Source organism: Chlorocebus sabaeus, chromosome 19 (assembly GCF_047675955.1).
Source record: "Chlorocebus sabaeus isolate Y175 chromosome 19, mChlSab1.0.hap1, whole genome shotgun sequence".
Lineage (NCBI taxonomy): Eukaryota > Metazoa > Chordata > Mammalia > Primates > Cercopithecidae > Chlorocebus > Chlorocebus sabaeus.
The window spans coordinates 10,591,246-10,604,460 of record NC_132922.1 but is presented as its reverse complement, the minus strand read 5'-3'; the positions used below and the strand labels follow the sequence as shown (position 1 = coordinate 10,604,460).

At 45.0% G+C, this 13,215-nt stretch overlaps 1 protein-coding gene across 9 annotated transcripts in view; it reads left to right on the top strand.

Annotated features, from left to right (window-relative positions):
* Positions 1-13,215, top strand: part of TNRC6B (trinucleotide repeat containing adaptor 6B) — a 294,477-nt gene that overhangs the window by 218,961 nt on the left and 62,301 nt on the right. For 7 of the 9 annotated variants that reach the window (XM_073006702.1, XM_038007409.2, XM_073006699.1 and 4 more), the window contains 4 exons: positions 1,570-1,911; positions 4,120-6,468; positions 9,531-9,689; positions 12,823-12,998. In XM_073006702.1, the coding sequence (XP_072862803.1) occupies positions 1,570-1,911; positions 4,120-6,468; positions 9,531-9,689; positions 12,823-12,998 (3,026 nt within the window). The remainder of the gene's footprint in view (positions 1-1,569; positions 1,912-4,119; positions 6,469-9,530; positions 9,690-12,822; positions 12,999-13,215) is intronic. The other 2 variants (XM_038007410.2, XM_038007411.2) reach the window with 1 other exon arrangement.

Below are 13,215 nucleotides of genomic sequence, written 5' to 3'. Positions count from 1 at the left end.
GAGCGGGATGATGTGTTCCAGGAACACTTAGGAAGAATGTTTAGCTCACCTAGGCCGGGGACTTCAAGAAAGGTTACTCAGGGGTAGATCTTTTAAGAAGGTGGATGAGGGCCGGGCGCAGTGGCTCGCGCCTGTAATCCCAGCACTGTGGGAGGCCGAGGCGGGCGGATCACGAGGTCAGGAGATTGAGACCATCCTGGCGAACACGGTGAAACCCCATCTCTACTAAAAATACAAAGAAAATTAGCTGGGTGTCGTGGCAGGCGCCTGTAGTCCCAGCGTCTTGGGAGGCTGAGGCAGGAGAATGTTGTGAACCCGGGAGGCGGCAGAGCTTGCAGTGAGCCGAGATCGCGCCACTGCACTCCAGCCTGGGTGACAGAACGAGACTCTGTCTCAAAAAAAAAAAAAAAAAGAATGTGGATGAAAGGAAGGGACCCTTGGACTGAGGCTTGAACACTTTCCCAAGGACTTTGCCATGGACATTTAACTCTTCTAGGCAGCACTTCAGGGCATTAATTCCACTGTTGATTTAGGGGAGTGAATGATGATCGCTTCCATCTCCCCCTTAATTGATGGAATGTATTCCATGATCTTGCTGTGTTTAAATTCATGTCACTATCAGCCGCCACCTTCATCCTGCCTTCAGTAAACTGTGAAGAGATGGTGGAGAATTTGGAATAACTATGTCCCTTGAGAGTAGAGTGAAAGGAGAAGTTACTTTGTTAGAATTGGTACCATGTAAGCTTTCTTACAAATAATCTTAGCCAGGGTCTGGGTGTGGTGGCTCACACCTGTAATCCCAGCACTTTGGGAGGCCGAGGTGGGTAAATAGCTTGAGTTCAGGAGTTTGAGACCAGCCTAGGTAGGCAACATGGCGAAACCCTGTCTCTAGAAGAGGAAAAAAAAATTAGTTGGCATGGTGGTGTATGCCTATAGTCGCAGCTACTTAGGAGGCTGAGGTGGGAGGATCACTTGAGCCCTAGAGGTGGAAGTTGCATCAAGTCAAGATCACCGCACTCCAGCCCGCATTATACAGCAAGACCCCATCTCAAAAAAAAAAAAATAGGCTGGGCGCAGTGGCTCATGCCTGTAATCCCAATACTTTGGGAGACAAAGGCAGGCGGATCACGAGGTCAGGAGTTCGAGACCAGCTTGGCCAACATAGTGAAACCTCGTCTCTACTAAAAATACAAAAAATTAGCTGGTTGTGATGGCGGGCGCCTGTAATCTGAGCTACTTGGGAGGCTGAGGCAGGAGAATCGCTTGAACCGGGAGGCAGAGGTTGCAGTGAGCGGAGGTTGCACCCCTGCACTCCGGCCTAAGCGACAATGTGAGACTCCATCTCAAAAAAATAATAATAAAATAATAAAAAATAATAATAATCTTGGCCAGGCGCAGTGCCTCACTTTGGAAAGCCAAGGTGGGAGAATCCCTTGAGCCCAAGTTCGAGACCAGCGTGGGCAACATGGCAAGACTCCATCTCTCAATAAAATAATAAAATTATTTAAAGTTTTAGAAAAAATGTATTTGATGTATTTCAAAGACTGTTTCCCAACCCCTCTCTTTTAGTGCCCGAAGTGACGAAACCAAGTTTAAGCCAACCAACGGCCGCCAGCCCAATTGGCAGCTCTCCATCGCCACCAGTCAATGGTGGCAACAATGCCAAAAGGGTGGCAGTGCCGAACGGACAACCGCCAAGCGCCGCCCGCTACATGCCTCGGGAGGTGCCGCCGCGATTCCGTTGCCAGCAGGACCACAAAGTGTTACTAAAACGTGGGCAGCCCCCTCCACCGTCCTGCATGCTCCTTGGGGGTGGGGCAGGGCCTCCTCCCTGCACAGCACCTGGAGCAAACCCAAACAACGCACAAGTGACAGGAGCGCTGCTGCAGAGTGAGAGTGGGACTGCGCCAGGTAAGGCACGCTGTGAATCGAATGCATGGCAGCTTGACAGACAGAGAGCACTTTGTTTGCATTGCTTGATGTAAAGTCCAGGAGAGCCATTAATTGTATAAACCACTGGGATTAGTCAAAAGATGAGAGAGGATCCTAGTATGTGATGTGTATTGGTGATTCTTGGAACTGAGGGTTAGTGTTCCATAAGTGTGTGCTCTTGGCATGAGGGCTGTTTTAGCTGTTGATGCTCATTATTTTGGGGGCCTTTTTTTCCTTCTCAGACCAGAGTGTTATAAATTTGAACCTCCACAGTTCCACTGTCATATGTGTTCAGGGCATAATTGGACATGGGGCTTGTGTGAAGGCGAATCTTTAGATGCCTGTGTTATGTTTCCAGAATGCTAGGAGGATAGAGAAAATGATTTGCTACATTGCAATATAGAATCTTGGGAGGATTCTAAAATAATACTATTCTATAGCTTTTTAATTAGATTTTTAAAATCAGTATTTCTTTTGAGGGCCCTGAATTTTGAGCTTTGTTAAAAACTGTATGTAGAAATAAGAGAGATTTAGCTGAAGGGTTCTATTAGACGTTTTGAGAGTTTTTAACAGATGAATACTAAGTCAACTGTCAGCTAAGAATTTCTAAATATCTTTTAAAGTTTATTAACAGATTTCAACTTAAAATGTCTTTTGGGGTGATATTAAAATCCAGAGCTTGAATACCATTAAGCATTGGCAAAGACAATGAATTGATTGATGGTTGTCACCAGTAGGATGCTTTATTGGAGTTCTGAGTTTGAACAAATAATTGCCTAGAAAATTCGGTCACCACCTTGTTGTGTGCAGAGTAAGGATGGAAAGAAACCTCCTGGTGACACAGACTTCCTGCAGAGATAAGCCCTACCCATGGCCTTTCCTTCCTGGCCTCTCCTAACCAGCTGCAAAAGGAAGCATGTGAGGGGGCGGGCCCTGTTGGGCGGAGTTTCTGCAGCCCAGTGTAGCCAGGCCTTGGTGGAGACATGGGGCCAGTGTAAGTCAGAGTGCACATTATTAAAACCAAGGAGGCCCCTAAATCTCAAGAGTTTGGGATTCTATGCTTTTTATTTTTCTATACCTCTGTATAGTACTTTGCAACTTCAAATTGATTAAAAGCTGCCTGGTTAAAGAAGCCAAAGTAAATTGAGAGGAAATGATCTCATTAAAAACATTTTTTCCCACCAAATATGGTAAATTCCACCAAAATATATGGTGAGCCAGCCTCATTTATCAGATTAAGTTCCTTGGGGTTGTGAACTCTGCCTAATTCATACTCGTGTGACACCCCCCCAACCCCGGGCACCGAGCTCAGTGGCTCAGCGGGCATCCATCATTCAGCAGATGCTTACTCAGCAGCATTGTGCCGGCTGCTGCGTGGAATTCTAACGTTAGCAAGTTAGAGTCTCTGCCTCAAAGATGCTAACATGGGGAAGGAAAGTTGTGAACATGGTGCCGCAGTGCTGAGCAAAATGGCTCTAGACAGGGAAAGATTATTTTCAGGTGATGAGCTTGAAAACAGCTTGGTAGATGAAATGACACTTGAATTGGGCCCAGAAGGATGAGTAAATTTCACTGTGTGAATTCAGCAGGAAAACACAGTAGGTGCCAACGTGGAATGGTGCCAGAGTGAGAAGGCATGAGTTGTGGAATGTCAAGTAGTGTGGAATATTAACATCTACATAGGAAGCAGGAGAAGATAAGACTAGAAAAGCTGGTTGGTCCCAGGTCATGGAGCATCTTGATGACATTCGAGGCCAAGGAATTCAACTTTATTCTTGTGCACTAAGGAACTGTTGAAGGTTCTCCATACAGCAGTGATATAATCGAAGGTGTGCTTTAGAAAGATTGCTCCAGCCAGGGGTGTTTAGAGTGGACTGGAGATACAGAGCAGGTTTAGAGTGTCATTGCTACTGCCTTGTCCCAAAATACAAGAAGGCCCTTCTCTGTCAACAGGAACGGCAAAGGGTGTAGTTTTGAGAGAGATGAAGTGAGACGTAGCTGGTATAACACAAGGCAAATGAAAAAGAAGAGATGACTAAGACAGTTGTGATACAAGCAACTGGATTGAGAGAAACTGGCATGTGATTAGCTCTCCTAAGGGCAGAGCTCAAAGGAGAGCCCCTTTGAGGGATTAATGGGTAATGAATGCATGTGAAGCTGTGATTAATAAGATGATCTCTTCCCCAGACTCAACCCTTGGAGGTGCTGCTGCTTCAAATTATGCAAATTCCACTTGGGGCTCGGGAGCCTCCTCCAACAACGGCACCTCCCCCAACCCAATTCACATCTGGGACAAGGTGATTGTAGACGGGTCTGACATGGAAGAGTGGCCTTGTATTGCCAGCAAAGACACTGAATCTTCTTCCGAAAACACCACCGATAACAACAGTGCCTCGAACCCTGGCTCTGAGAAGAGCACTCTGCCAGGAAGCACCACTAGTAACAAAGGAAAAGGGAGCCAGTGCCAGTCTGCAAGTTCTGGGAACGAATGTAATCTTGGGGTCTGGAAATCTGACCCTAAGGCTAAATCTGTTCAATCTTCCAACTCAACTACAGAGAACAACAATGGACTAGGAAATTGGAGGAATGTGAGTGGTCAGGAAAGAATTGGACCTGGCTCTGGCTTCAGCAACTTTAACCCAAATAGCAACCCATCTGCCTGGCCAGCACTGGTCCAAGAAGGAACTTCTAGGAAAGGGGCATTGGAAGCAGAGAATAGTAATTCCAGTGCACAGGTTAGCACAGTAGGTCAGACATCCAGGGAACAGCAGTCAAAGATGGAAAATGCGGGTGTTAATTTTGTTGTCTCTGGCAGAGAACAGGCTCAAATTCATAACACTGATGGACCAAAAAATGGAAACACTAACTCCTTGAACTTAAGTTCACCAAACCCCATGGAGAATAAGGGAATGCCCTTTGGAATGGGCTTGGGGAACACCTCCAGGAGCACTGATGCCCCTTCACAAAGCACTGGAGATCGAAAGACTGGGAGTGTTGGATCTTGGGGTGCAGCTAGGGGGCCTTCTGGAACTGACACAGTCTCTGGACAAAGCAATTCTGGAAACAATGGGAACAATGGAAAAGAGAGAGAGGACTCCTGGAAAGGAGCTTCTGTTCAGAAATCAGCTGGGTCAAAAAATGACTCTTGGGACAACAATAACAGGTCTACGGGTGGGTCCTGGAACTTTGGCCCCCAGGACTCTAATGACAACAAATGGGGTGAAGGGAACAAAATGACATCTGGGGTCTCTCAGGGAGAATGGAAACAGCCGACTGGGTCTGATGAGTTGAAAATTGGAGAATGGAGTGGTCCAAACCAACCAAATTCTAGCACTGGAGCATGGGACAATCAAAAGGGCCACCCCCTCCCTGAAAACCAAGGCAATGCCCAGGCTCCCTGTTGGGGAAGATCTTCCAGCTCCACAGGAAGTGAAGTTGGAGGTCAAAGCACTGGAAGCAACCACAAAGCAGGAAGTAGCGACAGTCATAACTCTGGCCGTCGGTCGTACAGGCCCACACATCCTGATTGTCAGGCTGTCTTGCAGACTCTTTTGAGCCGAACTGATTTGGACCCCAGGGTGCTCTCAAACACTGGCTGGGGCCAAACTCAAATTAAGCAGGACACAGTGTGGGACATTGAAGAGGTGCCAAGGCCTGAGGGGAAATCTGACAAAGGAACTGAGGGGTGGGAGAGCGCTGCCACACAGACCAAGAACTCAGGGGGCTGGGGAGATGCACCCAGCCAAAGCAATCAAATGAAGTCTGGATGGGGGGAGCTCTCAGCCTCTACAGAGTGGAAAGACCCCAAGAACACAGGAGGCTGGAATGACTACAAGAACAACAACTCTTCCAACTGGGGAGGAGGACGGCCTGATGAAAAGACACCTTCCTCTTGGAATGAGAATCCCAGCAAGGATCAGGGGTGGGGAGGTGGACGCCAGCCCAATCAAGGATGGTCTTCTGGGAAGAACGGTTGGGGAGAGGAAGTCGATCAGACGAAAAACAGCAGTTGGGAAAGTTCTGCAAGTAAACCTGTGTCTGGGTGGGGTGAAGGAGGGCAGAATGAAATCGGAACCTGGGGTAATGGTGGCAATGCAAGCCTAGCTTCAAAAGGTGGGTGGGAGGATTGCAAAAGATCCCCAGCATGGAATGAGACAGGCCGACAGCCCAATTCCTGGAATAAACAACACCAACAGCAGCAGCCCCCACAGCAGCCACCGCCACCACAACCAGAGGCTTCTGGTTCGTGGGGAGGCCCTCCCCCACCACCTCCAGGCAACGTTCGACCTTCCAGTTCCAGCTGGAGCAGCGGGCCACAGCCTGCAACCCCTAAGGATGAGGAACCCAGTGGTTGGGAAGAGCCATCCCCACAGTCAATTAGTCGGAAAATGGACATTGATGATGGCACTTCAGCATGGGGAGACCCTAACAGTTACAACTACAAGAATGTGAATCTGTGGGATAAGAATTCCCAAGGGGGCCCGGCACCTCGAGAACCAAACCTGCCCACCCCAATGACCGGTAAATCGGCATCAGGTAAGCAGTGGCTTTTTCTTGCAGCTTTTGATGAAGAAAAGAAATCCTAGACCAAGGCATTTTTATTAGGTGAATTTATTCAATTTAGTTTTGTTCTGAGACGCTCTCCTACAGTTCCTACTCTGTTGCTGACAGAACCTCTTTTTATAAAATGCTAGTGATGGCAGATGCTGGTAGTACATTTTAATGTTCTTTCTTGGCAAAAGGAAAAGATGACAACCCTGTGTTAGTCCCCAAAATTATTTTTCTGTAATTGTATTGGTCTGCAGAATCCAAAAGACATATCTTGCCAAACAAACTATGTTCTAGATTTTAAAATAAAGAATTAAAGTAGTAGCAGAAATAGACCTGATTTCCATTCTGGTTCTACCCGTGGACACATCTCTGCTTCTGTTTCCCCAGCAAAGGGAAATATCCTGTGTTTTTCCAGAGGCCATCATGATGCTGAAGCAAAGCTGGTATCTGGAAGGTTTCTGTCTCTTTCCAGATGATTTTTAGTGATTACCTCTGGAATGGGAGTACTTTGTATAAGAGATTGTTATTGTTACCTCAGGCCTAGTGAGATGGCTCACACCTGTAATCCCAGCACTATGGGAGACTGGGGCAGGAGGATCCCTTGAACCCAGGAGTTTGAGAACAGCCTGGGCAACCTAGAGAGACTTCAGTCTCCGCAAAAATATTTTTTAAAAATTAGACGGGTGTGGTGCATGTGCCTATAGTCCCACCTACTCTAGAGACCGAGGTGAGAGGATCGCCTAAGCCCTGGAGATGGGAGGCTGTAGGGAGCTGTGATCTCACTACTGCACCCCAGCTTGGGTGACAGAGTGAGACCCTGTCGCAAAAAAAAAAAAAAAAACAGGCCGGGCGCGGTGGCTCAAGCCTGTAATCCCAGCACTTTGGGAGGCCGAGACGGGTGGATCACGAGGTCAGGAGATCGAAACCATCCTGGCTAACACGGTGAAACCCCGTCTCTACTAAAAAATACAAAAAACTAGCTGGGCGAGGTGGCGGGCGCCTGTAGTCCCAGCTACTCGGGAGGCTGAGGCAGGAGAATGGCGTGAACCCAGGAGGCGGAGCTTGCAGTGAGATCCGGCCACTGCACTCCAGCCTGGGCGACAGAGCCAGACTCCGTCTCAAAAAAAAAAAAAAAAAGAGGGAGAGAGAGAGATTGTTAAGATAATCAGTTGCCCAGAATTAAACTTTCTTCCATCACTATTTGAATAGGAAACATCATACTTGGTAAAAGTAGCAATGGTAATGCCATTCTTAGTTTGTCATTGTCAACTTGAATGTCCCTATAAAGCATATAGTTCAGCAAATTAAGGGGGATGCACCTTTTAGTCTTTTTTTAGTTAATCATAATATTAACAATCAGTTTTCTTTTTTTTTTCTTTTTTCGAGACAGAATCTCGCTATGTTGCCCAGGCTGGAGTACAGTGGCACGATTTCGACTCACTATAACCTCCGCCTCCCAAGTTCAAGTGATTCTCATGCCTGCCGCCATGCCCAGCTAATGTTTGTATTTTTAGTAGAGACAGAATTTCATCATGTTGGCCAGGCTGGTCTCAAACTCCTGACCTCAGGTGATCCGCCTGCCTCAGCCTCCCAAAGTGCTGGGATTACAGGCATGACCACCGCTCCCAGTCAAGAATCAGTTTTCTCAGAGTACACCTCTAGTGTTCAGCTAATCCATTTGTGGCCACTTAGAAAAATGATTACTTTTAACTGATTCTTTTTTCAAGTATTGAAAAGAATGAGGAAGGAAATGAAGATTTCTCGCTAGCTCCCCATCCAGAATAAAACCTGCTAAAATTTTAAAACACTTTATCCACATAGCAAAAACCTTCAAACTGTGTGGAAAAGCAAAAGATAATCAATAAAAGAATCTTAACCCCTAGGGTCTCTTCCCATAGGTAATCTCTTAGAAGTTTGTGTCTCATTCAGAACTTTTACAGAGAAGGGATTGTACTTTGTATACTGTTCTTCACCTTGCTTTTCTCGTTATACTTATAGCTTTCAATTTTAGCACATAGTCTGCTGTTTAATTGCTTCATCTACAGTATTTCTGTTTTTTGAGATGGAGTCTCACTCTGTCTCCCAGGCTGGAGTGCAGTGGCACAGTCTCAGCTCACTGCAACCTTCACCTCCTGGGTTCAAGTGAGCCTCCTTCTCAGCCTCCCAAGTAGCTGGGATTACAGGCATGCGCCACCAAGCCCAGCTAATTTTTGTATTTTTTGGTAGAGACGGAGTTTCGCCATGTTGGTCAGACTGGTCTTGAACTCCTGACCTCAGGCGATCTACCCGCCTCAGCCTCCCAGAGTGCTGGGATTACAGGCATGAGCAACCGCACCCGGCCTTTACCCAGTATTTCTTTTACGGGTGACCCACAGTTGGTCTAACCAGTCCGCTTGTGGTGGATATTTAGGTTGTTTCCACATTTTTTCTATCAGTGATGCAGTGAGTATTGTTATACATGTAATTTCACCTATTTTTACAAGTGTATATATAGTATGATTTTCTGGCAGGCTGGGCATGGTGGCTCATGCCTGTAATCCCAGCACTTTGGGAGGCCAAGCCAGGCAGATCATGAGGTCAGGAATTTGAGGCCAGCCTGGCCAACATGGTGAAACCCTGTCTCTACTTTAAAAAAAAAAAAAAAATACAAAAATTAGCTGGGTATGGTGGCGTGCGCCTGTAATCCCAGCTACTCGGGACGCTGAGGCAGGAGAATCGCTTGAACCTGGGAGGTGGAGGTTGCTATGAGCCATGACCACGCCACTGCACTCTAGCCTCGGTGACAGAGCGAGACTCTGTCTCAAAAAAAAAGAAAAAAGAAAAAGAAAAGAAAGTTCCTGGCAGTGGAGTTACTGGGTCAGAAGTTTAATGTGCATTAGATTTTTTTAAGAGGTGACATTGCCAAATGCCCCTCACATGAAAGTTGAGTCTATTTACATTTCTGTCGACAGAATATAGGCATGCCTGTTCCCTCCACCTTCACCCCACTGGATATTATGGCATTTCATTTAACACATGATTCTTAGAGACATTTCCTTTCTTTATAGTCTGGAGCAAAAGCACACCACCTGCTCCAGATAATGGTACTTCCGCTTGGGGTGAGCCAAATGAAAGCAGTCCTGGGTGGGGCGAGATGGATGATACAGGAGCATCGACCACAGGCTGGGGGAACACGCCCGCCAACGCTCCCAATGCCATGAAGCCTAGTAAGTGCGAAGCTTTTCATTTTTGAAGGATTCTTTTTTTTTTTTTTTTTTAATTGAGACGGAGTTTCACTCTTGTCACCCAGGCTGGAGTGCAGTGGTGTAATTTCGGCTCACTGCAACCTCTGCTTTCCAGCTTCAAGCGATTCTCCTGCCTCAGCCTCCCGAGTAGCTGGGATTACAGGCGCCCGCCACCATGCCCGGCTAATTTTTGTATTTTTAGTAGAGATGGGGTTTTGCCATGTTGGGCAGGCTGGTCTTGAACTCCTGTCCTCGTGATCCGCCCGCCTTGGCCTCCCAAAGTCCTGGGACTACAGGCGTGAGCCACCGTGCCCAGCCGGGATTCTTTGTTAAATGTTTGTCAAACGTCAGATTTGAGAATCTGACATTTTGGTGAGGGCTGTTTAGTTTTAAACTGTTGATTCAGTGAGATTCAGGACCTTGAGTGTAAAATAATTAGTTAATAGGAAACGGTTGTGGCTTGGCTTGGCGTTTCTTAAAATGTTTAAGGTGAACTAAAAATCATAAGCTAATGTTGTTTTAAATTTAGTATCTGGACAGAATTGTAATTTTGATGTGATGCTTTTAGCCCAGTGACTATGTGCTCACCATGTCTAGCTTGCATTTCTACTTGTTTGTTAGTACAATTTAAAACAAAAGTTCCTGGCGTTTCATGTGGAATATGATCTGTGCTGCCCAGTGACTTCATCCTTCTGCACTTTCCTTTGCCTTTGTCATTTTTCTTCCACATAAGACCATTTCAGATTTTTTGAACCTGGCATAAATTTAACTTCAGTATTTTAAATGAAGAACATCACACTTATTCAGAATCATTGAAAATCTAAAATCTAAGCTGTACTTGATCCAGCTGGCGATGTGTATCACAGTAATGAGCAGAACTCTGTGGACTGAGGCTATGGAATGCCTCATTGGCTGTTCCTGAATTCAAGTGCCTGTTTCCACTTATTTTTGTAACTTTCTTAAAAATGTTCCAACATCTCTTTTCTACCATGTAGCAGATTTAAGGGATTATCTTTTGACTAAATAATGAACATTTCTGGAATGACCAAAATTCAAACAAGAAAATAAATTCTGTTAAGTTTATCATATGATATTCAGGACTCTTACAGAGCCATATAAGAATACATTAGCTCTATTCTGGAAATTCACACGTGTTTATATGCAGTAACTTGACTACATTTTAAAACTCATGACTCTCCTTGACTTCATTAAAATAGCTAGCTTCATGAAAATGTTGGTTTTATTCTTTCCATTGTGAAATCAGTCGTATCATCATGGGAAATGTAATCTAGTAGATTTGAAATACATCCAAAATGCTGTTGGAAGACATTAATCAGACCCTGGGCACAAAGAGATCCTTTACCAGTATATTCAGGATTTTCATGTGTCTTTCCCAACCCCAGGATCACCTCTCTTGTATCACAAAACCACTTTTCCTCAGATTCTAAAAATGTCTTCTACTCTTCAGGATCGTCTGTAGTTATAACACACATCCTTTCTGTGGGTAAGTTAAATGTGTAATATGCAGAAGAAAGGGCTACCAGCTGATGGAGACAGTTACCCTGTGATCTCCTCTAGCCTGTCTTAAATTTGATGTTATGAATCCTATGATTAAAAATTAGACCTCTCTTTTCTATAAGAAACATTTGTTAGAAGTTTAGCTTCCCTCTCTAAAAAAAAAGGTTCACTTGCGTGTCTTCATTTTTCTAAAGGGGTCAGTGTGTTATTTATATTGGGTTTTTAACTCCTGTTGCTTGTCAGTGGATGATATGAAGCCTGTGCTTGTATGCTTGTATAATATAAATCACAAATATGGTATTGTATAAATTTATAATCCTGTATACAGAGGCAGCAGTCCTGGTTATCAGCAGCACTTCCAGCAGCAGGAAGAGGAGCATCCCAACCCTCCCCCTTGTGCATACAGCCCCTTCCTGTGGCTACAATGAACCCCACTGGGAGACTGTCAGATTCACCTGGGCCTTGCTGGGGGATGAGATGCCACAGTTAGAAGAAATTAATTGCCCTGCGCCTTATGTACTTGGCACAAACCTACTTGGCTATCATAGGCCTGATCCTACAGGGTGGCAGCTGTCATTCAAGGAAAGACCTGGAAGAGCCAATTTTCTGCCCTTAAACTCTTCATATAAAGCTATGTACACACCAGAAGACTTTCATAAATGTCCTGTCATGTGGGAAAGCAGAGGTGCAGATGGAAGTTTCCAGGCAGGAGAATATGTTTCCTTTTCTTTATCATTTTATAGAGTATTATTACTGCAAGGTATGTTTTGATTCTGCACAGTATTTTCGGAGGGAATTAAGGACTTATTCCAGTCTTCAAATTAAAGATCTTTGTTTAGAATGGGATACTGATGTCCCACTTCCTCAAATATTAAAGCCTCTTGGATTTCTCTCTGCTTTCCTTTCTCCCTTCCTCTCCTTATCCTCCACATTTTCTCCTCCTGTCTTTTCAAAACCACTATGTATATACTCTTTGCCTCTTTAGTATCTAATACATTTCAAGTACATAATTCTAATACATTTTAGATTTCCGTGGCTATATGTGAATTTTTCTTCATTCACCATAATTCTGATATTCAAAATCTTATGAAAAATGTTCCCCCTTTTCATGTTCTATTCGTCTCTGCTTCACCCCAAGCAAGCTAGACAGTTGTCCTTTATCATACCTCGTATTTATAGTATCCATTGTATATAAAGTACATACTGAATGGAGGATAAAACCAGGGCTGCAGTAAAGTATGTTCATTAAGAGGAACAGATTTCTCTTAATTGAGATTTGAAATTTCTTGCCAGGAATGTTGTGATAAGTTCTTTTCAGTTTTGAAATTCCTGTCCAACTTGGTGCAAGGAAAAAAGCATTGATCCAGAAATCAGGAGGTCTTGGTTCTATGGTTTGTTAACTTTCTGTGTATCATTGAAACTTCATGGGTTTTAGTTTCCTGCTCTCTACAAAATGAATAATAATATTTGCCTTGCCATTGTAGATGGAGTAGATAAAATTACAAAGACACTAAAATGCTGCGTCTGCAAGGAATTACTATTCTGATGATTGTTTTATATAGCTGTTGCAAAGAGTTAATTCATTCTTTCCTTAAAGATTCCAAATCTATGCAAGACGGCTGGGGGGAGAGTGACGGGCCAGTCACAGGAACTCGTCACCCCAGCTGGGAAGAGGAGGAGGATGGAGGAGTCTGGAACACCGCTGGCTCTCAGGGCAGTGCCTCCTCCCACAACTCAACAAGCTGGGGACAAGGAGGAAAGAAACAGATGAAGGTAGCCCGCTTTACAAATGTTGGCACTTGCTCATTCACTCTGAGAAGGCAGAACTGAGGTTTTGTTTTGTTTGTTTTTGTTTTGAGACAAGTTCTCACTCTGTCACTCAGGCTGGAGTGCAATGGCACAGTCACGACTCACTGTACAACCTCCTGGGCTCAAGCAATCCTCCCACCTCAGCCTCTTTAGTAGCCAGAACTATCACCATGCCTGGCTA